The sequence below is a fragment of the Lithobates pipiens genome, unplaced genomic scaffold (assembly GCF_037356315.1).
Source record: "Lithobates pipiens isolate NorthernLeopardFrog02 unplaced genomic scaffold, aLitPip1_a1.2 Scaffold_8, whole genome shotgun sequence".
Taxonomy (NCBI): domain Eukaryota; kingdom Metazoa; phylum Chordata; class Amphibia; order Anura; family Ranidae; genus Lithobates; species Lithobates pipiens.
In genome coordinates, this window is record NW_027507903.1 from 289,992,765 (window position 1) to 290,017,301 (window position 24,537).

General features: G+C 42.3%; 1 protein-coding gene across 2 annotated transcripts in view; it reads left to right on the top strand.

Annotated features, from left to right (window-relative positions):
• The window catches only part of CDHR2 (cadherin related family member 2), a 225,239-nt gene that overhangs the window by 118,484 nt on the left and 82,218 nt on the right, over window positions 1-24,537 (top strand). For both annotated transcript variants that reach the window (XM_077472404.1, XM_077472405.1), the window contains exons 13-21: window positions 5,719-5,874; window positions 7,158-7,322; window positions 9,420-9,481; window positions 12,411-12,654; window positions 12,745-12,984; window positions 14,822-14,891; window positions 15,790-16,407; window positions 17,594-17,665; window positions 21,759-21,808. In XM_077472404.1, the coding sequence (XP_077328530.1) occupies window positions 5,719-5,874; window positions 7,158-7,322; window positions 9,420-9,481; window positions 12,411-12,654; window positions 12,745-12,984; window positions 14,822-14,891; window positions 15,790-16,407; window positions 17,594-17,665; window positions 21,759-21,808 (1,677 nt within the window). The remainder of the gene's footprint in view (window positions 1-5,718; window positions 5,875-7,157; window positions 7,323-9,419; window positions 9,482-12,410; window positions 12,655-12,744; window positions 12,985-14,821; window positions 14,892-15,789; window positions 16,408-17,593; window positions 17,666-21,758; window positions 21,809-24,537) is intronic.

Here is a 24,537-nt window from a genome sequence, read left to right on the forward strand (position 1 = left end):
AGACTGGAAGGCTGTCACGTTGGACTGGAAGGTAGGCAGCAGGACATCAGGCTGGGTAGCAGAAATTGGGACGTCAGGCTGGGTAGCAGAGACTGGGACGTCAGGCTGGGTGGCTGGGACTGGGTTGGTTGGTGCGGAGGCAGGTTGGGTTACTGGCAGGATTGTGCGGGTCGGAAAGAACTTTCGTTTCTTTTTTGACTTAGCCACTGCAGCTTTGTAGGTAGGTGCAGGGCTGTAAGAAAAGAAAGTATCTGGGCAAAAGGAAGACCAAGGAACAGTGGCAGGAGGAGGGTTCTGTGGGACTGTTACAGGTGGAGGAGAAGAGGCGGGTGGATTGAAGGCAGGATAGGTGCAACACTTGGTGACAGGATAATAGTATTTGGTAGGAAGTGGAGTAGACTGGGCTGTAGCTGAGGTTGCCATAGGCAATGGGGAGATAGACATTTGGGAAGGAAGGTGGTTAATGACAGGGCTGGAGTGTTGTGGCTTGGCTAAACGCAGGAGATCTGACCATGCTTGTAGTACAGGTTGAACAAACACTGATTCGCACACAGCCTGGCTAACCAGAGATTGCACTGAATGGATGCAATCAGACAACACCTGCCGTGGACAAGAGGAATAACATTCCATGAAATAGGCTGGATCATCCTCTAACAACCATACCAGAGATTCAACTTGGCCCAAATTGAAGGGGGGAGAAAAATCATCACTTCCTTCGGGATAACATGACAGGGCTGGCTTTGCACATAACTGGATCAAGGGCTGCACATCCTCAAATGACATGTAGCCCTGATCCACCAGGGAATGAGCTGATCGGATGGTTTCCATCAGCTGGTCACTAGTCCATCCTTTTAGAAGCTGGCGACAATATTCACCATCCTCTTCGGCCAGCAGAGAATAATACAAGATTTCATTGAAATCCATATTGGCCGACTTCACAGGTCGGGATGGTTCCTCAATGCAGCCACGTCTGGTCAGGGATGGCCTTGGTATACTGTCAGGGAATTGTTAGACCAGACTGTGTGGACTGCACAGAGGAAACCCAGAACGAATGTGAATGAAAATAACAAGTGTTTATTATAAAAGTAAGTGAAAACATACAGTGCACAACCAACCACAACAGCAAGAAATATATATACAATAAATGGGAACTACCGGAGACGTCAATGAAAGCCAGGCCGAGGTCATATACCGGGGAATCAGTCAATGGGTAAGGACGGATGGATCGGCTGCAGAGCAGGGATCTAGGTAGCAGGAGGGACAACAGGTCCAGGATGGGCTCAGGATAGGAAAGGGACAGATCAGGTAGATACAGGGTACAGGGTTCAGGGTACAGGGTTCAGGGTTCAGGGTTCAGGGTTCAGGGTTCAGGGTTCAGGTTCAGGTTCAGGTTCAGGTTCAGGTTCAGGTTCCAGCGGTCAGGGCACTTGCAGAGAGAGATACCAAGGCAAAGCATATTAGCGCTTGCCGGGTATATATAAGACTGATGATTAATCTCACGTGACAGCTGATCGGAGCAGATGCTGTCTGCTCCACACTGCCGGAGTACACCCGCTGGTGAGCGCCGGTACTACAGTCCAAAAGATAAACAGCGCCACCAACGGGTGGACCTTTTCATGACAGGTGGAGGGACATAAATATTTGCTATAATACATAACATAGCAGCCAGCTTGCACAACAGGAAAATATCGGCCTTGGTCGTCCATCCGAGAATGTATTAACTTAAAAGAGACCTCATTAGAAATTAAAATACTAATCCCTCTGGAATATACAGTGTGAGTGGAGTGAAACTGCACTTGCTAACCAGAGTTTTTCAGTGTGGAGAGAATAGTAGATTGTAAGTGGGTTTCTTGCAGGCACGCCCCCTTGGAGTGGTATGATTTAAGTATAGAAAAAAGTGCCTGACGTCTCACTACATCACTCAGTCTCTTCACATTACAAGAGATAAGATTACATTCGACCACCATAATGAGAGCTTAACATTAAAAAAGACATAGTAACCCTATATTGTGGTAGGAAAAAAACAAAAAACTGCCCAGTGTAGGCCAACATAACTCCCAGCAGGGGGTAGGGAGCTGAAGAACATAGAAAATAAAAAAGAACACACACATAGTCCCCAAAAACAAGCGGGGTCAAACATAAGTGGCATGTCCACACAGTTAGGGGGGTCCCATGTCTCTTTATCCCATAGATCCAAAGGGACTTGCCAGTTCCATGTGAGGCAAAGTGACAGCAAATAAAGCAACTGTATGTAAACTTACCGCCTTTAAGGGGTATAGGTAATAACACAAATGTGCATAACTCGCATTCCACCTGTAGGAATAAAAAACAAAGGGAAAAAAGAGGCCAATCTACTGTGGCCCAGGTATTCCTAAGCTTCTGCAGGGTATGTTCCTCTCAATCCAACCAGTCCGACACTGCAATGGGATTTTCAAAGAAGTGAGTGCGATCAGTCACCATGACTGTCAATTTTGCAGGCTAAAGCATCCCATAGGAAACAGTATAACATAGCAGTCACTTCTTGACTTCTGTAAACTTTGCCCGCTTGCGTTGTAGTTCAGCAGAGAAATCCTGATAGAAAGAAATCCAGACATTATCCACTTTCATCACATCACCCTTGGTTCTGGCCTGTTAAAGGATAGCATCTTGATCTTTAAAGTTCAGGATTTTAAACAGAAATGGTCTAGGGGGTTCCCAGGGACACACTGCACCCTCTCAGCTGCAAACATGGGAGAAAACGCTTCACGGCCAAAAGCTTCAACAAGCCAGTGTTCTATAAACACCACAGGGTTCTTTCCTTCATTTTTTTTCCAGAATGCACACAGCCCTCATATTATTTCTTCTAAGCTCGTTCTCCATGTCCTCCAAGCGTGCAACCTGACCAGAGATTAAGGCCTGTACCTGCCGCACTTCAAGCTGTAATGGAGCAACATCATCCTCAATAGTACTCATACGACCCTCCAATGCAGCTGTGTGATCTCTTAATTTCTACATATCTTGTCTAATCTGTACAACATCCATTTTCATGCCTTTAAACTCATTAGTGAGATTAGACAGGTTAGCATTGCAGGAGGTGATTGCAGCAAGATCTCTCTGGGAGTGGGCGCGGGATCATGATCATGAGTACTGTGGGCGCTGGGATCACTATCTGAGGCCAGAATAGCAGGGGTACTCACTGTGTCCCATAGGAGCTTAACAGGGTCATCCAGCCATGCAGTATCAGTCTCCGTCTCAGCAGGGGGGTCCAGAGAAGCCTCTGAGGGTAGGGCAGGCAGCTTAACCTGGGTGTCTTTGCCCAGTGTCCTGGAAAACAACTTTTGAGCAGCTTCTTTGGCTGACCGGGTTGATGGGCACCATCTTGGAACATATCATTGAGCCCTGTTGGCAGATCTCTTCCCCGCATGGACATTGCATTGGAGGGCAGGAGAGATATCGGGGCAGCCGGAGCAATGCTGAATGTAGAGCGGGTAAGCAGTGATGGATGAGCAGCAGTTAAGGGAGGATTTCAAGGTAGAAGTCAGGAGATTCATCAGAGAGAGCCCTTGGCGCGTCCTACTCCATGCGCCCCAAGCCACACCACCAATGTTATCTTTAGTAGCAAGACAGTCTACCAGGAGCATTTAATGGGGGCAATCATTCCACATACATGGTTGAATTTCTAAACCAAAGTAGTATGTATTGTTTAAAGTTGTTGTAAAGGCAGGAGGTGTTTTGCCTTATTGCATTCTGTACATTAGGGTAAAACACCGCTCATGTTCAGCTCTCCCCAATCCCCTCTAAATACTTATGTAAGTCAGGTCTTAATACAGCACTGTGCCCACAGATGGCACAGCTCGGGAGCAAGCCTGCACAAGTGACCCAATAGCAAGTAGCTTGGGGGCACTTGCAATGGAGGCACATATGAGAGCACTGGCAGGGTAGGCAAGGTTTAGGGCCACTTTGAACAAAACCATTGTACAGAGTAGGTAAATATATTTATTATTTTAATAAAAAAAAGAAAGCTTTACACTTTAGGTCACATTTCACTTTCAGAAATTCCCTGGTCAATAAACTCTTTTCTTAAAAATCCCTGACCCGGTTAAAAAGGTTATAAATGTTTCTATGAGGTGATTTTTATTATATTGCACAATCCTGCTGCTTTAGTCTGTTATGTGCAGTGTAGTTATGCAGAAAAGTTTGTTTGTAACTTAAGTTGGCCAAACACATAGAGATTGTTTTCCATTCAGCATGTAGGCTACATCACTGGTCATCAACCCTGTCCTCAGGGCCCACTAACAGGCCAGGTTTTATGTATTACCTTGGGGAGATTGGGCAGACTAGAATATTGCAATCACCGAGCAGCAAATGATATCATAGCTGAATGACATTTATAGATGAATCTCTTGCTGTGGCTATTGTATTGTGACAGCCATCTGATTGGATGCAGGCACTGACATATTTACACCTGGCTCCTCCAACTTTACAGTTGAGGGGTATTGTGCAGATGGGCCACGCACTGAGCAAATTTCAACCTGTTCAACAGGATCCAGACAAAATTTGTTCCATGTATGGCCAGCTTAATTATATTTCAGGATGTATATAGGTGGGGTATTTATCTCCAGGTGCAAGCTCAGAATTGTATCAGGCTAATGGTAGAAATCACTGTAAACACACAGGGGGACATTTATCAATTATGTCGGACAGCTAGGCAATGCCTACCAGGAGCAGCAAGACAGACTTAAAGGAGAGGTATAGCCAAAGTTCTTTTGGCTATACTTCTCCTGGGGATCACAAAAGTGCGGTTTGTTCTGTACTTCTGTAACCTGTTGTGCCCACTGTTACCTGACATCACAGGGCCGGTCCAGGCTTTGAAAAGTTCCTGACCATATGATTGGGATCCATCCAGAGGGCTGGACGGGTGGCTGACCCCTCCACAGCCCAGAGTTCCAGTGAGCGGGGGACCGATGTTGCATCTACCTAGGCGAGTGTATATGTGTATATATATATATCTTTTTTTTAAACCCATACTTCTAAAAGTGGGGTATGCCTGTGCAGCAGAGGATGATGATTGACCAGCAACAAAGGGATCCCTGGTTTTCCAAAATCACATTACAACAAATAGGACTCCTAAAAAAAACAAAAGATACATAAAGTATATGTAAACCCAATACCTAAAATCATACACAGGTGGAGGTGTTCTGTAGTTCACAGAGCTAATGACTGATAAGAGTATATTGTGTGCACAGGCCAGAGGACAAAACCCAATTTTTAGTTGGGTCAACATTTATGTGCACTTGTTAAAGAGATAAAATAAAAACAATTCAAGACGGGAGCAAGCTTAAGAAGTTCATTTCAAGAAAGGAATTTACATACACATAATATTTTGCACTTCTTCTTTTGCTGTCAATGGCAGAACAAGTGCTTGAACACATATCCTTATTGATGACTCCTAGGTTAAGCAACTTCTTGAATTCTACATAAATCTGTATGCTTCTTTCGTAAGCTACATTGATTGTTAAAGGACTACTAGTATCTAAGCTCAGCAAAAATGCCATATACTACTCTACCTGTTAATTTAGGTTAAACATTTTTTTCTCTACTTTTTTCTTTCTTCTTCTTTTTTTTTTAAATAGGTTGAACTGGATTGATTTTTCAGATTTTTTTTTTTCACTTAACTCTTTGCTTTGTACTTTTTTTATTATTTGTACTTTTTTATCATTTTACTTTATATATTTTCAGGATCAGAATGGAGCCTTCAACCTATATTTAAGAGGAAAGGATGCTGACTATTTTACAGTATCTCCAACTCGAGTGATTAACACTGGTCTAGTTCAGGTTCTGGTTAAAGACTCTAAGGCTATTGACTATGAAATTGTTCCCATGATGAATGTTGAGGTATGATAGTTAATCAATAAATTTTTTTGAGAAATAATGTTGAACATGATGTATGATAATCCAACACCAAGTAGAAGAAGATATTTCTTAAGCACACAATTATTCATACCTTTTAGTGGAAACCATAAAACCTCTTCATGATTCTCCTAAAACTGCTGCCACGAACGCTCACATTTTTTTACCACTATGTATGTATAGAAAATAACTGTTTGTGTCACTCAACCAGGTGCCCTTGTATGTGTCTTCTGGAGTTTAGAGAACGAAGGATGAAATAACCTAACATCTCTTTTTTATGGCTCCTTTATACCTGTGAACATGCAGTAGGCCATGCATTAACTTGCACTGCAGTAAGAAACTGCTTTGAATGGATTGCAGATGTACAATGCAACTAAAACCAGAGGAGGGCCTTTAATTTTTGTACGCACTTGTATATTGTGGTGTGCTGCAATGCTTTTGTGTTTGAATATGTTTTCAAGATGCATCGGGGTGTCATTTAAAGTGAATGGCACCGCAACGCACTGGTGATGTTGCAGTAATATAATGATCAAAAGCAGTTGTCACCAATTTAATTCTTAAAATGAACACATCATTAAATTTCTTGCTTTACAAAAAATAACTGAGCATCTGTCAGTAGCAAGAAAAATCATTATTATATATTTTCATTCGGGATATTGTTTTATTAAGTTTAACACATGTGGCATCTTGAGTAAAAAGAAAATGACCTCTTTCTTCTCTTTTGTTAATAAAGTGCCCTCAGTCTAGATCACATGTTCTCTGGCTACCAATCAGTCCTTCAAAAAGTATTCTGTTTTAAGCAACTGTATAATAAGGTGATGAAAAGGTTGGTCCCATATACAAAGATGTTCACAAACTATAAATAGACGCACAGATTTACTTTGTGACTAAACCACGGTAATGGTTTTCATTAGGTTGATCTATTACATAAATACATCTAAAAACGTCAAATGATACATAAATAATTTTTTTTAAATGAATTTCAAATATCATTAATGTAAACTGTTTAGCTTATCGCAGGCTGGTTGAGTTATTCGTTATCTTAGCCTGAAAGAGTCAAATTATTGGCATGCATGTTATGTTATTGATGACTAATAAAGCATAAGTGAAACCTGTAATGACAATAAAAGGTCTATGGCACATAAACACTGCAATATTCCTAATAACTGCTAAATAAATGATCAAAACAGTTTTTCTGTGATGTAGCCCTGAATAAATGGTATACTTCTTTTTGATACCATGTAAACCTTTTTTTATTTATGCATTAGATTGTGGCTAATGACACAGGAAATTCAGCTGATTGCTGCTCCATGGCTAATGTGATCATACAGCTGATAGACATTAATGATCACATCCCAGAATTTCCTGATCCATTGTATAAGCTTAAGGTTGAAGAACACTGTGCCAATGGTACAAGTCTAGGAACAATTCAGGTAAATAAAATTAACTTTATGCTGGGCATATAAATTATGATTGTTATTCAGTTTGATCATAATCCCTGGTTACATTTGTTTATTCATTCCTTGTACTACATCCTATTACACATACTACTACTATTATTATTATTAATAATATTATACATGATTTATATAGGGCCAACAGTTTGCCCAGCACTTTACAATATAAAGGGAGATGGTATGGTTGCAATGCAATTCAAAACAAGAGAGTTAGGAGGGCTCTGCTCAAGTGAGCTTACAATCTAAATAAATTATTTTTAACCCTTGTGTGTTGTGTTTTATTTAAAAAAATTTCACAGGTGATTGGGTAGGGGTACATTGTACCCCATACTCATTCACATAGGATGTATAGGCTGGCAGAAAGATCCTGAGTAAAAATTCAATTTTTGGTCTGTAAAGAGCTTATATATTCATGTGTACAATCGTGTAAAATTCTTATGCACCCTCTTTAACTGACAGTATTTAAATGTACACATTTTACATATGCTTGTATATACACACATCATTACACTCAAAAGTAACATTTTATATTGCCCTTGAATGCATTGCTGCATTGTGGATCTTTACACAGCTATGTGATTGCCCCATTGACAAAAATGCACCTGTGTTCCGATATGTAAAAAACAAAATGCTAACTGGTTACAGCAGCATTTTTCTACGCTCATGTACAAGAGGCCTTAGGTTTCATGCACACAGGCATTCAAAGGCCCTACAATCTGCAGAGCCTGCATAATCACTGTCCTATGACTCACAGATGGCGCATACAGTCCCCCATTGAGATTAGTTAGAAGATGTGGCAGTATACAATTATGTCCTGGAGATTGTGTAAAGCACCTGTACGCATGCAGTCTTATCCACCAAAATGCAGCCAGTATGCCTTCAGAGCATATGCCCATAGGCACTATGTAGTAGCTAAATGCAGGGACACTATAAAAGCTAGGGGACACTTTGGGAACTAGGAGACGCTGTGGAGGGTTTGCAGCTGCCTGGGGGCCTTAAGAGGAAATTAATAGGGTGGGGGGGGGGTGCAGCATTTAAATCCACTCCCCTTCCCCCTATTAGTATAGTGAGCTGAATGGAAAATGAAACTTCCTACTTTCCCTGGTCATATGATGAATCCATGACTGAGAGTAGGATGGGACTCCAGCAGGTGCAAGCACTGATGGCAGACTGCTCTGAAGCAAGCGAAGCATTGCTCTACAATGTTATATTGTGATTCCTAAAGGATCAGTGCCATGTGTTGGAACACATATAACACCCACTTTTCTGCCTTGGTAGCAGGAAAGGAACAATTAAAGTCTGCTCTAATTGGGCCCCAACGCCGCTAATTGGCCCCATTACAGCCACATGGACTGCGACGGTAGTAGTTTTGCCACTGGATGTAAAGACACCTTTACATGTCTATACATGAATGCACATAGACTGTATCTGACTGCCGCAAATACGTTTCATTTTGTCATTTAATACATCGGGTCTGAATGGGAATTGTAACCTTATAAAATAATATAAGCTCTAAATTGCCTTGATACCTGTTTGGGTTATCAAGATTAAATGGAGAATATTTTATTTGTTAATAAAATTCACAAATGTAGATAGTTATCTGCAAGAATGTTTTTCCAACATTGGCTAAAGTATATCTAAATAAAAAATAAAAAAATCTAATATAGTGCAGATACCTAGTCCTCAGATGTGATCGCTGCATCCTTGTTTCCTAATACTGCAATCGTATACTTCCTGTCCTATGGTGCCTACCCTCACTCGCTCTACTGTAGCTATGGATGTCATGTAAGAAAAGGACTACAAACATCTTTTCTGCTCTTCATCCCTATTATATGGGGATGGAGGAATTAGTTGTTTGCATAAGATAGCATGGAAGGAAGATAACACTGTTTGATATATCAGATCAGTTCACAGGAAGCGACAAGGACACTGCATTTCTGGCAAAACCAGCAGGTATTTTCTGTACTTGCTGAAAAATTAAAGCTCATGCAGCCACCACATCTAAGGACTGGTACCCTGCAGCATAAGTTCTTGGGTAAATAAAATAGTTATCTCATTATTTTTTTGTTTCAGGCAACAGATCTTGACTCTGGACTATATGGATTAATTACATATGGCCTGCTACCACCATCTATGTAAGTATGAACAGTAATTCATACCTATTTTTGATCAAAGAACGCATCTTTTCCCCACATATAAGAATACGCCCATATATCTTTACATATAAAAAGTATATAAAAAGCCTCTCACTTTTTCCACTACCCTTATTTTACAGTGTTAGAACAAGAAAACAACCAAGTGGATCTCCATTCAGAATGCAAAGTCAAATCTTTTAACAGATGCTGATCTAGCAGCAACAATTTAAGAACAGACTTTAGATGTCTCATAAAAAAAGAAGAAAAAACATAAACACAAAACAAAAAATCATTAGTATACAAAAAATATCTTTATTCACATGATTGTTCCCCAAAACCCTAACCCACATGTAAAAACAATTAAAATATTAGCATGTAAGTGTATCTGAGCAGCACAAAGTGAAAACATTATATAACTCCTTTTTAAAATTAAAGCAAACTCACCCATCCATGTCTTCATGCTTTATTTTGCTAAAGCATAGTTCCACCCAAAAGTTGAAATTCCGCTCATTGTACTCCTCCCCCCCCCCTCTGATGCCACATTTGGCACCTTTCGGGGGGGGGGGGGGGGTTGGGAATGGGACAGGATACCTGTCTTTTACAGGTACCCTGTCCCCACTTACGGGAGCCTCAGCCACAGATATTTTTGCAGCGGTGGGCGGACCTTCCACTTTTAGAAATCACTTTGAAAAACAATTCCTAGCATTTCTAGCCGTCGCTATTCTGAGCAACGGCAGATGATTTATCAAGCATTTACTTCCTGGAGTCTATCTGTCTTTAGCTCAGGCACACATGCAGGTAGCCTGCTTAGCTAAAAAAAAAAAAAAAAAAAATCCTCCAGATGAAAGAAAAAAAATGCCAATGAAGACGTAAGTTTGGCCTAGGCCAGAGACCAGGAAGCAATTAAAGGATTGTACCAAAAAAAGTATAAAACAAGTAAATATGAAATAGTTTCCTATCTATTTACTAAGGATAGCAACATAAGGATTAAAAACAATGTATGTTGATTAAGATAGTTTAATTCCCCTGGGAGGAATGGATGAGTAGAATTATAATCTCAGCAATAACCAAAAAGCCAAAACAATATAATAGAAAATGACTGCACTTCAAAACATTGTATCTACAATTGCACTTAATGAATCAAGTTAGATTGGGTAGTTTATTAAGATTATTAGCCAAGTTTTTTTTTCACATTAGATTTTTTTAGAGTTAGAATTCCTCTCGGTTTAAGAGTTAGGACTCTCTCATGAAGGAAGGAGCAGCCTATGTGCTGAATGAATAAGGCTGTATACTGTATGTATGTGCTTGAGTCATAAAGAATATTTCAACGGCTAAGTGATAGCTCAATATCAAGGTGCATACGGTCTCTGAAAATATATTTATAGTGATCTTGTGAACGTAACAATTTAAAGCCTACATTTTATCTACTTACATTTTGTTTTTCCTGGTTCCCCTGTTTCTCCCCTAATTAATATGCTGATGAATAAAACTCTTTTTGAATAAAACCTTTTCGTTTTTATACCATGTGACAATTCTGTGTCTCTCTCTATGTAATGCAGGCAGATCATGGCTGGTGGGAGGGGCTTACAAGGTGCTGTACATAGCTTTCCAAAAACATCCACAGTACTCTTTCTAAGAGGTCATAGCCCTGAGTCAAGCCATGGGTTGGCTCCTAGGAGGCGTTATGCAAATATCAAAATTCCTTCATGAGTAGGTGTTAATATGGAGGAGTGGGAATTCCAAGGCATACTCCACTTGCAAACAGACTGCCATAGGTAATGCTTACACATGATGCAGAGCCTTAATAATTGGAAGAACTGACATCCAAATAATAAAAATAGCAGGCCAGAGACAGTGAGCCTGGTGAGGAAAGGTCTAGATGATGTTGGACATCCAGCCAGGAAAAAAAGGTGGGCTATATCTATCTTTCTGCAGCTTCTAATGCACAATGGGAGAAGCTTACACTGTGCAGTAAAATTAGAGTAAGCAATTTCAGTACAGGAGAGGAGCCTGTAAAACTGTTCAAAACTTAATGTAAGGCTGGAGTTCAGCTTCAATGAATATCTAGTGTTTTCCTTTTGGACAACTAACTTTAATGGTTCATTCACAGCACAAGAGATAAAAGGACTCTGTAAGTTCTTATTCACCAAATGGCAAGTTAAATTGTCCAAAATATTTTCTTCCAGTAAGGGTTGATCGCCTTACTTACTAGGCCCTAATATAATAGGTTGTAGACATCAATACCCAGATGCTACCCTTAAAATGGACAGTTTTTAGTTCCGATAATGGTTTTTAAATATTATTTAAAGCCAATCTCCATGCTAATTTTTTTTAATTAGTCCCCCAATAGGAGTTTAAAATTTAAAGTATTATTCAGCATAGACGATTGAAGACACACTTAGAGCGCTGGGCACCTTGGACCCTTCAACTAAGGGTGTGTCATCACGAAAAACCAACCTGATAATATAATGTTGCAGAAAGCATCAAGACATGATGCTCAAAAAGTAAAGAGGGGGTTGGACCTCTGAGGGGGGAGCATTGGGGACAGGGTTAAGCCTAGAGTTGGAAACAAACCTAGACACAAGCAGTGTGTAAATCATGTAGCATTTTTGGTAAGCCTTCTACTGCTGCTGTTTGCCTAGGCCTCCTTTTTTAGTGTGTCTGTGGAACATCTTTTCCTGTTCCTAGATCCCACACCCTGAGTTTACTATCAATGTAATCAGTAAGCTAGAGTGGGTGAATGTGCTTATCAAAATCATGATAGCAAAGCACTTATGAAGCTAGGTTGCCTGGTCACTGTCACATAAAAGAAAGTATTCTGCTGCTTCTATTAATGTATTATATGCAGGTACATGTTTTACTGGTCTTCAAACTGTGCAATATTTTTCTTGCGTTAGCTTAATACACATGTAACAATTTCTTTTTTTAGTCTTGACTCTTTTATGGTGAACCCTTCTACTGGAGAAATCACAGTGGTCAATGGAGATCTTTTAGATAGAGAACGGCTTTCTCAGTATTATGCTACTCTGCAAGCTCGTGATGGATTGAATGCCACTGGAACTACTCTTCTTGAGATCACTTTAATAGATATTAATGACTGGCCTCCAGAAGCAATAGGGACATACAATATATTTGTCAATGAGAACGCTAAGGAGGTTTCCATTGAAATTAAGGTAAAGAACCATGTTAATGGTAACTATGAAATGCACAAGTCCTTTTTTCTTCTTGCTATCTCATATGGATGTTTTTTTTGCTTTTTGTAGGCAATTGATAATGATGAAAAAGGCAATAATAACAGCATAATAAGATTCCGGTTGCTACCAGGTTACCTAAGTGAAAATTTCACCATTAACTCCATCACTGGTGTTATCACCAGCTTGACTCCTTTGAATCGGGAAGAAATTGATATAACACTTAATGGACGCATTGTACTTACAGTGGAATTATATGACCTGGGTGTCCCCTCTCTATCATCAGAAGTTAATGTGACAATTAATGTAGAGGTAATGTTATGCTTAAGACTAAAAATGGCAATAAATTCTTTTATTTGGGCCCCAGAAGGTGATGGGCTGAGGGTCTAGGGAAAATTGTTAAGGGATTATTAGCTGGAGGGCATTGTTCTGGAGAGGGGTCTTTTGTCTCCCTCACTGATGAGCTGCCTGTAGATGCAGAGTGGTGGACAGATCCTGGGACATTGCATATGAAGACCTTTCTGTGGTCTCTTTGGTGTGCAGGTGTCCTAGATATACTGGCCATCCCTTGTTTTCTCCAAGAAAGGCTGCTGAGGATGGATTGGAGAGAAGCTGTCCTCCTGTTATTGTTGCTATTTTTTGGTGTATCCTGATCCCTGAACCCCTCTCCTGTTTCAAGTTACTCAGCAATAAATTCTAAAACATCCCCTAGACTGAAACTGCATTGCCAGTGTGCCTGAAGATATACTTGTGACTGGCAGCATCTATACTAGTAAGGGAGACCTGGGCATGTTCTCAGCAGCCCCTTTGGGCTACAGAGCTCAATAGATAAAGATCATATTACAATGACGTGGCGGAGGAGTGACTCACCTCACCCCATATCAGTCCTTTCTCTGTTTTTTTATGATTATCAGTTTGAAAGAAACAGTCCAAGAGCATACAGTATGTCTACTGCTTTGCTCTCATAATGTAAACTAAAAGTTTTGTATAAATAGTAAAAAAAAAAATTAAAAAGGAAAAAGCATACATTTAAAGCAGGAATTACACCTAAAATTGATCCAATCCTTTTAAGTAAAGTTTCCTTTTCGGTCAGTTTATTAATAATGACGATGTTAGCTCATGTTGTATGAGAGCCAAAGCAAGCCTGGGAATTTGGTAAGAAATTACGAAAGTTCTTTGGGGTAAGAGGTATAACAGCATCACTGCATGGGCCTGTTCGCTGTTGCTGCGCTATTGGAATCTAGCAACAACTCAAGGTCCAGCTTTTAGAACTAGAAATCTATAACTATTTTAAAGCTGGGCTTTGGGAAAATTGTAAAACAATCCTTGCAATAAAGGGGGAGTTCTGTTTGACTGAAAGAACATTAAAAAACAGTTTTACTTATATCTCTCCCACAGACTTCCTCTCTCTGTATGACTGGTGCCCTAAAGGGCCTTCTCTTTGGCGCATTGTCTTGCAGTTGCACTAATGCCGCGTACACACAACCAGACTATCCGCCAGAAAAGGTCCAACGGTCTTCCCAACTGACTTTTGATGGAGTTACGATGGACTTCCGAACGAATGGACTTGCCCGCACACGAATGGACTAAAGTCCATTCGAAAGTCCATTAATTTTGAACGTGATGACGTAAGACGGGACTAGAAAAGGAAGTTCAGTAGCCAATAGCTGCCCTTGGGTTGTATTTGGTTCGTCGGACCAGCATACAGACGAACGGTTTTCCTGATAGGAATTGAGTCCGTCGGACAGATTTGAAACATGTTCTATTTCTAGGTCCTAGGTCCGTCTGATTTTTTTAAGAAAAAAAAGACAGATGAAGCCCACACACGAAAAGTCCAATCGTGTGTATGCGGCATAAGCATGTCAGTCACCTACAAGGAAACTCCAGCAGTCCTTTATTATTAGTGATGATGCAGAGGGCCTGCTCACAACCTAGAGCAAATTAGAGAATGCTGGCTGTGGGGTATGGTAAGTAAAACAACTTTTTATTGTCCCCTACCCAAAAATGAGCATTTAACGATGGCATTTTGGGGGAGTCCTGCTGCAATTTTCCTATGGACTTCAGCTTTAATACTGTTTATTTTACTACTAACACTGCTATGTATGACACGTGACTTCTAACTAACATAATATTCTAATTTATATTTCAGGATTTAAATGACAACATTCCATTTTTTACTCAAGAAGAGTATAGTTTTTCTGTTAATGAAACTACAGAAGGTAAGTTCTTACCAGATTATGATGATAAGCTATTGCGTAAAGTGGCTTAACCAATTCAGCTCCGGAAAAATTACCCCCCGACACCCTTCCTGACCAGGCCATTTTTTGCTGTCACTCGCGCCTGATACTCAGAAGTGCAGGATCATGTATATATAATAAAACTGCTATAGGGCAATTGGCAAGTGGTTAACTTTGTTTTTGCTACCTATACACGTATTTTTTGTTTCTTCACTATTACTAAACATTATTGTTTGCTGGGGTGGAACTACAAATTTGCACACCAGCAACAAATCATACTACAAAACCTGAATGGGTGTTCAAATATTTAACTATCTATCACAACACTAAGGCCCCTTTCACACGGGACGGATCAGTAATGATCCGCCCCGTTATGATCCACTCGCTCAGCGGGGATCGCTCCGTTGTCCCCGCTGAGCCGGCTGCGGACAGGACGGTCTCCGCACACTGTGCAGGGACCGCCCTGTCAGCTCTCCATTCTCCTCTATGGGGATCGGATGCGCACGGACCGTCTGTCCGTGCTCATCCGATCCGCTCTGCAGACGGATAGAAAAATAGGATTTTCCTCCGTCTGCAGAATCGGACAGTAGCGGAGGCAGACAAAATCGGGTGTCTGCGGATGTTCATCCGCAGACACCCGCTATCCCATAGGGATGAATGTATGCCCGTAATTCATCCGCAAACGGATGGATGAAATACGGACATATCGTCCGCATGTGTGAAAGGGGCCTAACTAACGCAATTCCAGCCCGACGGGCATATTCAGTAGCAATGCCTTGCACCTGGGCTTCATTTCATGTATTATCGTTAAAGCACATGATATAGGATGTATTATGATGTATACAATCATAGCTAATTAATACCCATTCTACCTTTTCAGGGGCCTTTGTTGGCATAGTTAATGCCAGTGATGCAGATCAGACTGAAATAAATAACCGTATTAGTTTCCGTATTTCTCAAGGCGGATTGGGAAACTTTATAATTCGAGGACAAAAAGAGGCCAACAGTTCAAGCCTCTATATTGGGCAGCTGTTCGTAGATCCTGAAGTCAAACTCAATTATGAACAGCAGAAGAATTACACTTTAATTGTTGAAGCACAGGATTATGGGTTTCAAGGCATCAGTCACACAGCAGATACCACAGTCTTTGTACAAGTGCTTGATCTCAATGATGAACCACCATTTATCGTCCAGTCAACTCTGGTTGATCTCTATGTTGTTGAAAATAGGACAGGAGGTCCAGAACAGATAGCACTCTTGAATGCCACAGATCCCGACACAGACCATCTTCTTGAATTCCAGACATTGTCTGTCTCCTGCTATAAGAATTCCAAAGATGTAGGCAGCATTTGCTACGATTGGTTGTGGCTGGCACCTGATGGACGGCTGTTTGTGAATTATACTGAAGATGTTGATTATGAGCAATGCGACCAGATAGACATGCTGTTGCGTGTAGAGGACAAGCTGACACTTATTGGAGACAGATACAGCAACAATGGTCTCACCAATATTATTGCTTAGTAACCATTTAAGGATCTTTTATTTGCAAATTTATTACAGTCAGACAGACATACACCTAAAATCACTGGGATTTAGTATGTGCAGAAAAATGATATAGCAGCTACATAGGTCACTGATCGAGTACACCATATGCTTGATTATTGTTGGTTTATATTTAATCATTTACATGAAAGTGATATTAAACAATATCCTCATTCTCCAAAAATAACTCCTACACATTTTTAAGTGTTTGTAAACCCTTACAAACCACTTTGACCTACAGGTAAGCCTAGATTAAGGCTTACCTGTAGGTCCAAGAAATATCTCCTAAACCTACACAGTTTACGAGATAGTTACTAAAAGACAGGCACCGCTGTCTATGGCGCATACGCCGCAGACAGCGGCACGCAGGCGCACTATCACCATTAGCAGCATGTCGCTGCTAACGGTGATATGCCGTTAGTGGCAGCTCCCGTGTGCATATGCGGGAGTGAAGTACGCCCGGAAGAAGATGGACGCTCCGTACTACAGGGGACAGCGGCGACATCGCTGGCTCCTGTGTCAGGTAAGTGACACATAATGGGCTACTATGCGATGCATAATAGCCCATTATGCTTTACCTTTGCAGGGAGAAAACGAAGAAGTAAACCCATCAGGGTTTACTTCTTCTTTAATGGTCCCGTAATCTGTTTTTCATGAAATTGTTTCTTACTGTGTTTTTCTGCCTCTTTGTAACATCCTCCGTGAGCTCCCAAACCTCTCCTCCACCCCCTTGCTTCCATATTTTGGGAACGAGTTGTGCGTGTTAGGTGCGATCATGTGCACTGTTGTATGCACACTACAAATCCCATAGTCCCTTGTCCATCTCAGGAGGAAACAAGAGAGGATTGGTAAGGTCCTACATACAGTGGAACCATGAAGAACAAGCATTGCTAACCTCTAAAAAAAAAAAAAGGAATTTGACATTTCGGAGGAGGCTGAAAGCAAAAGAGGGTATTTTCTGAGTCAAAACGACATTCTTGTATAGATATTTTTTAAAACCAGAGTTTAGTGTTACTTTGAGCTCCTGAAATGTCATTGATAACTGTTTAGTACAAATTGGATAGAAGATATATATATATATATTTTTTTAAGTTATTTTACACTGTATTATGTAATAACATATTGTCCTTCTCTGTGCTTAGTGACCCAACGAGTGCTCATAGTAGATGCCAATGACAATGCTCCAGAATTCATGGAAATAACCCAAGCATTTGGTAAGTTAGAACACAGACTTACTCTATAGGAACTTGCTTACAATAGTTTTGCCAGTTAAAATTCTGTTCTGCAAATGATTTATACTCATAACTGTTTTTTAGTGTTTGATAACTCTTAGCAAGTGACAGCCATAGGGCATAGACCTGTTAGCTAGTTGAGGTTAATGGATCTCACTCTCCAATAAAGAGAGCTGTTGGTAAAAGCACAACTGCTAATTAGAGCTTGAACTGTCATTTAGAACTTAATAAACACGACTTTGTGCAAGAGAAGAGGAGATACTGCTATCCACTCTCTATTTTCCTCCTAGTCCATTGTGTGGCTCCTGAGGTTTCCTGCATAGTGTTCTTTGCATTACACTGCCAAGACACTGTAATTGGAGGAAAGCCTAGTCACATGACTTTGACTGGCGATCAGGCTCTCTTGGTCCCATCACTCTTTGGCCAGGGAGAAGCTGTGCCCATTCCCCAGATGCCTTCTAGTGGGACTGGATCTGTCAGATGAAGTGTTAGGGGTGTTGAGGCTATCCTTAAGTGCAGCCCACCCCAGCTCTGCCAAAGCTGTGACCTCAGTGGAACTCTTCCAAAGGTGAGGGGATAGCTACCTCCACCCAGACAGGAAGACCCTGCTCTTCTGGAGTTTTGGAGTTGACACTATATATGTCTTCAGCCACCTTCTAGGTCACTCTTCCCAGAGATCGGCTGGTAATCTTCCTGCCCTGTGTTTCAGAAGCCTCTAGAAAGCAGTAAGAATAGTCAGACCCAGAACAGCCCAAAAAAATTAACAACTGCTCCAATGACTACAAAGGAGCTAAAAATAACTAAATTTACCTAAAACCCTGACAGCCTATCTAGGAGGGTGCTACAGTTTTAAAAAACATTGTAAAGCACACTGCCATATTTTATAAATGTGCTGGTGGTTTTTTTCTTTCTTTTTTGAAGCAGGTGTATGGCCATACACTGCTGTATAAATGGGGCCCTAAGTGAACTCAGGATTCAGTTATGACTTGCAGATTAACAATGAAATCCTAGTTCTCACAAATTTCACTCTTCAAGACTAAGATTATGTACTTTTTGAGCTCCAGAGTGCATGTGTGAATATATCTCTTTGCAGGGGATGGGGATGCATTGTGGAGAGTCTGAATGCATCAGGGGGGTACAGGCAGTACTCAAGTAAGGGGCCCGAGCATCAAAAGGGGCCCGGCTTGCCAGGGCCTGCTCCCCATACAGCAGCACGTGAAATCGATCACCTGCACCTCCACTAGCCTGCACGGCGCCCGGTCGCTATATAGCCTCCCTTCACTAGCCACCCCCCCGTTGGTAGAGGAGTGGAGAGAAGCTTTACATGAAGCCTGAGACGCTGCCCCCCCCCCCCCCCTCGGCTACTGCTAGGTTGCTTTACAATTGGATTGGCTGAGACACAGGCAGGGGGTGTGGTCAGCTCATCAGCATCTATCTGCATGCACCCTGTCCTATCAGGTGCATGCAAATACTGTAAATACCAGAGAGCAGCCTGAAGGGTAAGTCACAAAAGTTTAGTGTGTGCTGCTATGCCCAATATGCTGCCTGTATTTTTAGAATTTATTTAATATCCTTGTCTTTGGATAGGACACCTGATGGCCAAGCCTGACAAGCTGGCATGAGTGGCATGATGGAGTTGCATTGTGAAAAATTTATGAGAATGGCTCTGGGTGGAGAGCCCCTATTCACTATGTAACTCTCATCCCCACCCAGAGACATGCTCATCAATTTTGCACAATGCAACTACATCATCTTCATCCCCACCCAGCATCATCTATCCCTCTCCAGAATGCATCCCCATCCTCGCCCAGCACCATCCACCCATCCATCCCTCTCCACAATGCATCCCCATCCTCGCCCAGCACCATCCATCCATCCCTCTCCACAATGCATCCCCATCCTCACCCAGCACCATCCATCCATCCCTCTCTACAATGTATCCCCATCCTCGTCCAGCACCATCCATTCATCCCTCTCCACAATGTATCCCCATCCTAGTCCAGCACCATCCATCCATCCCTCTCCACAATACACCCCCATCCCCGACCAGCACCATCCATCCAGCCCTCTCCACAATGTATCCCCATCCTCGTCCAGCACCATCCATCCATCCCTCTCCACAATGCACCCCCATCCCCGCCCAGCACCACCCATCCATCCATCCCTCTCCACAATGCACCCCCATCCCCGCCCAGCACCATCCATCCCTCTCCACGATGCACTCCCATCCCCGCCCAGCACTATCCATCCATCCAACCCTCTCCACAATGCATCCCCATCCCCGCCCAGTACCATCCATCCCTCTCCACAATGCATCCCCATCCTCGCCCAGCACCACTCATCCATCCCTCTTCACAATGCATCCCCATCCTCGCCCAGCACCATCCATCCATCCCTCTCCACAATGCATCCCCATCCTCTCCCAGCACCATCCATCCATCCCTCTCCACAATGCAACCCCATCCCCGCCCAGCACCATCCATCCCTCTCCACAATGCACCCCCATCTCCGCCCAGCACCATCCATCCATCCAACCCTCTCCACGAGGCATCCCCATCCCCGCCCAGTACCACCCATCCATCCAGCCCTCTCCACAATGCATCCCCATCCATAACTCTCCACAATGCATACATTGTGGAGAGGGATGGATGGATGGTGCTGGGCGTGGATGGGGATACATTGTAGAGAGAGATGGATGATGCTGGGCATGGATGGGGACTCAGTGGGATGACCAGTGGACGGATTTGGTGGGACGGCCAGTGGGCGGGCCCTAGGCAATGTTGGTGGCCAGACCCAGGGGGGTGGAGATGGGGGGCAGGCCTAAATGTGTGTAAGAGGCCCCAAAATTTCTGATGCCTTGTCTCTTTGTTTTCTGAACAGATAAGCTTTACAGGACACTTGAAGGCTGCATTCACCTGGAAAAACATGGTCAACACAGTCACAGACCAATATAACTAGAACCAAACAATCAAGGAAACACACCTACATTAGCAATACAGGCATACCCCACTTTTAAGTACACTAAAGTTGAAAAGTGTAAAATCAGGCTCACTTCTGCATAGAAACCAATGAGCCTCCATGTTTTATTACAAAAGCTTAATTGAACAAGCTGAGGTTAGAAGCTTATTGGATCATATGCAGAAGTGAGCCTAATTTTTCACTTTTCAGCTTTAGTAAATAAACCCCATTGTGTACTTAAAAGTGGGGTATGCCTATGTAGTAGAGCTGCACGATTCTGGCTAAAATGAGAATCACGATTTTTTTTGCTTAGAAGATAGATCACGATTCTCTCACGATTCTTGCGGCGTAACATCATCTTTCACATTAAAACAAAAACAATTGTGCTAACTTTACTGTTTCGTTATTTATTTATTTATTGAAGTGTATTTTTTCCCCAAAAATTGCATTTGAAAGACTGCTGGGCAAATACAGTGTGACATAAAATATTGCAGCAATTGCCATTTTATTCCCTAGGGTCTCTGCTAAAATTATATATATATATATATATATATATATATATATATATATATATATATATATATATATATATATATATATATATATATATATATATATATATGTTTGGGGGTTCCAAGTAATTTTCTAGAAAAAAATATTGATTTTAACTTAAAGAAGTGTCAGAAAAAGATTTAGACTTTAAAGTGGTTGTAAACTGAGTGGCCGGAGCAGCGATACCCGGAAGAAGATGGATGCTCCGGACTACAGGGGACAGCGGTGACATCGCTGGCTCCTGTGTCAGTTAAGTGACACATAATGGGCTACTATGCGATGCATAGTAGCCCATTATGCTTTACCTTTGACAGCTGAGTGAGTAGATAATCACTCCACTTGTTTATATGAAATAATCGCCTACTCTCAGCAGGAGAGATCGTCAGGGGGGGTGAATCGAGATCGCGATTTTTTAACGATTAATCGTGCAGCTCTACTGTATAGAATTCTACAATACTAATTAATACTGTTTGTTTATGTTGTTATAACAAATGTACATTTTGAAAAGAATTTTGGCAAATTATGATGACTGAGCTGTTTGTTTCATTGATTTGTATCTCTATAGTGGTTATTCCTGAAACTGCTGTCATCACCACTGAAGTGGCATCTGTGAAGGTATTTCTTCTTATTATTTTACTTATTTTTTATTGCAAAAAATGCAATGTTCTAAAATGCCAGAATACCAGACATTCTCTTATTTGTTTGGATGTGTAAAGGTTTGTCACCTAACCACATAAGAACCACTGCAACTGCTATGGGGTAGGTAGTGCATATGTAGAAGAAACAGAGATCAGAGAACACTGAGATAGCCAGCTGTGACTAGAGCAACTTGGAGATTGCTAATTGCTGCCTTTATTTAGAGAGATATGGGGATTGCAATGTTGCTGACCTTCTTCTAAAAATGCTTGCTGCCTGGCTAGTTTGCTGATCCTCTGCATTCAGTACTTTGAGGCACTGACCCTGAACAAGTATGTATATCAAAAAAATTCAGAGAAAAAGTCATAAGTCCTTGTCTGCACACTTCTTCTGAGTTGAGGTTCTGTAGATTTTGAAGTCAGAGGATTAGTATACAGATAGGCAACTAGCACTTGCAGCATGACAACCTCCATGTTTCACTTAGCTCTTTTTTAAAATTAAAATAACAAACACGCTATACTTTCCTGCTCTGTGGGTATTGCCCAGTGTGGCCCGGAGCCTCCTCTTTTGGGGAACCCTGGCACTCTTAGCTCCTTTTCTTCTCCAAATGCCACCATAGGAAGCCACTTCTTACCGTGGCACAGAGTGTGGCTCAGCACACCATACCCCCACCCACTCCCTTCTTACAGGATTTGATTTTTGATTTATTGATAATAGTCTATCATAATATTTTACTGAGTCCTATATTGCAATTAATGTTTAGGCACTGGGTTAGTGTCACGTACCTAGTGGAAGATCCCAACCTGCAGGGAGAGACCTCTCTTGCTGTTCCGACTCGAGGGCCCTGGTAGAGTATACAGGAAGCACAAGAGCCCGGAGTGGCATGAGTGCCTGGCAGGATCAACAGCAGCGGAGGGGTCTGGAACCCAGGAAGTACTGTGTAGCGGAACCTCCAGCAGGATCAGGAGACAGGCTGGGACCGGGAAGGAGCTGAGTCAGCAGGCGGGTGCAGCAGGCTGGAACAGAACAGCAGGTAGGCAGCTGGAACCAGGACTCAGAAGCAGGAACTTAGGCTGAAGCTGGACTGCAGGCAGGAGCTGGACCAACAACTGGAGGCAGGACAGAAGGCCCAGACTGTCTTTCGCTGGCAGGATCATCCTGACATTGCCCCCCCCAAGGGGCAGTCTCTGGATACCCAACCAGGCCCATCTTTCAGGGTGGGATCTCTTGAAAGCTTGGATTAAACGCTTTGCGTGGATGTTCTCCTCAGGCTCCCAAGAGTTCTCTTCTGGGCCATAGCCTTTCCATTTGATTAAGAATTGGGCTTGATTACTCCCTTTCCTACAATCCAAGATAGCTCAATTTCAAATTCTTCCTCGCCATCCACTATTACAGGGTCCGGAGGATTCATATTCCGGTCAGAAAAAGGATTAGGGACAAAGGGTTTCAGCTGGGAGACGTGAAAAACAGGATGAATCTTGAGTGAATCCGGAATCTCTAGCTCATAAGCCACCTCGTTAATTTTCCTTTTTACAGGAAAAGGGCCCAAGAATTTGGGACCCAACTTCCTGGAGGGACAAGTCAATTTTAGATTTGCAGAGGACAACCATACACGGTTACCAGGTTCGAGCACCAATTCACCCCGTTTCTTCCTGTCAAACACTTGCTTATTTTGCTCCCGGGATTTTGCCATGGTCTTCTGTAATAACTGATTGTTAGAGGAAAAAAAATGTATTGTTTCCAGGACCGCTGGCACAGAACATTCAGGAATGGAGTTGGGAAGAAAGGCTGGATGGAAACCGTAATTAGCAAAAAACGACTTTGCTTTGTAGCGGAATGCATGGAATTATTGTAGGCAAATTCAGCCAAAGGAAGCAGTGTGACCCAGTCATCTTGAGAAAAGGATGAAAAACAACGCAGATATTGCTCGAGGGTCTGGTTGGTCCCCTCGGTCTGACCATTCGTCTGAGGGTGGTAAGCGGTGGAGAATGGTGCAATTCCTAGGGCTTTACACAGAGCTCTCCAGAATCTCAAGGTAAATTGCACTCCGCGGTCAAAAACTCTATTGGCCGGGATTCCATGGAGTCTAATTATTTCTCTGACAGACATTTGAGCTGTTTCAGAAGACGAAGGAGCACCCTTCATTGGAATGAAAAGGGCCATTTTAGACAGCCGATCTACCACCACAAAGATGGCAGTATGCCCATCCGCCGGGGGTAGGTCGACAAAGTCCATAGACAACATTTTCCATGGCCTGTCTGGAAAGGGCAGGGGTTTCAATAATCCCCAGGCTCTGGACCTACAGATCTTATTCCGAGCACAGGTGGCGCAGGACTCCAAGTAACTCTTACGGTCTTTAAGTACTTGGGGCCACCAGAAAGGGTGCTGGACAAGATCAGCAGTTTTAGTGACACCAAAGTGCCCTGCCAGTGCATGGTCATGGCAAAGTTCAAGAATAGACACCCGTAAGCCTTCAGGTACAAAGATTTTGCTCCCGTACCAAAACAGTCCATCCCTAGCGTGTAATTCTGCTCCAACGGCGGGTGCCGATCCAATCGAGGCTTGCTTAATCCGCGTGAGCAGGTCTTCCTGTAGCAGGAGGAAGTTCCCCGGGGCCAGGATAGTGTCAGGGGGCGAAGGTTCCTTGGATTTGTGGAACATCCGGGAGAGGGCATCAGGTTTCGTGTTTTTGGAGCCTGGCCGTTAGG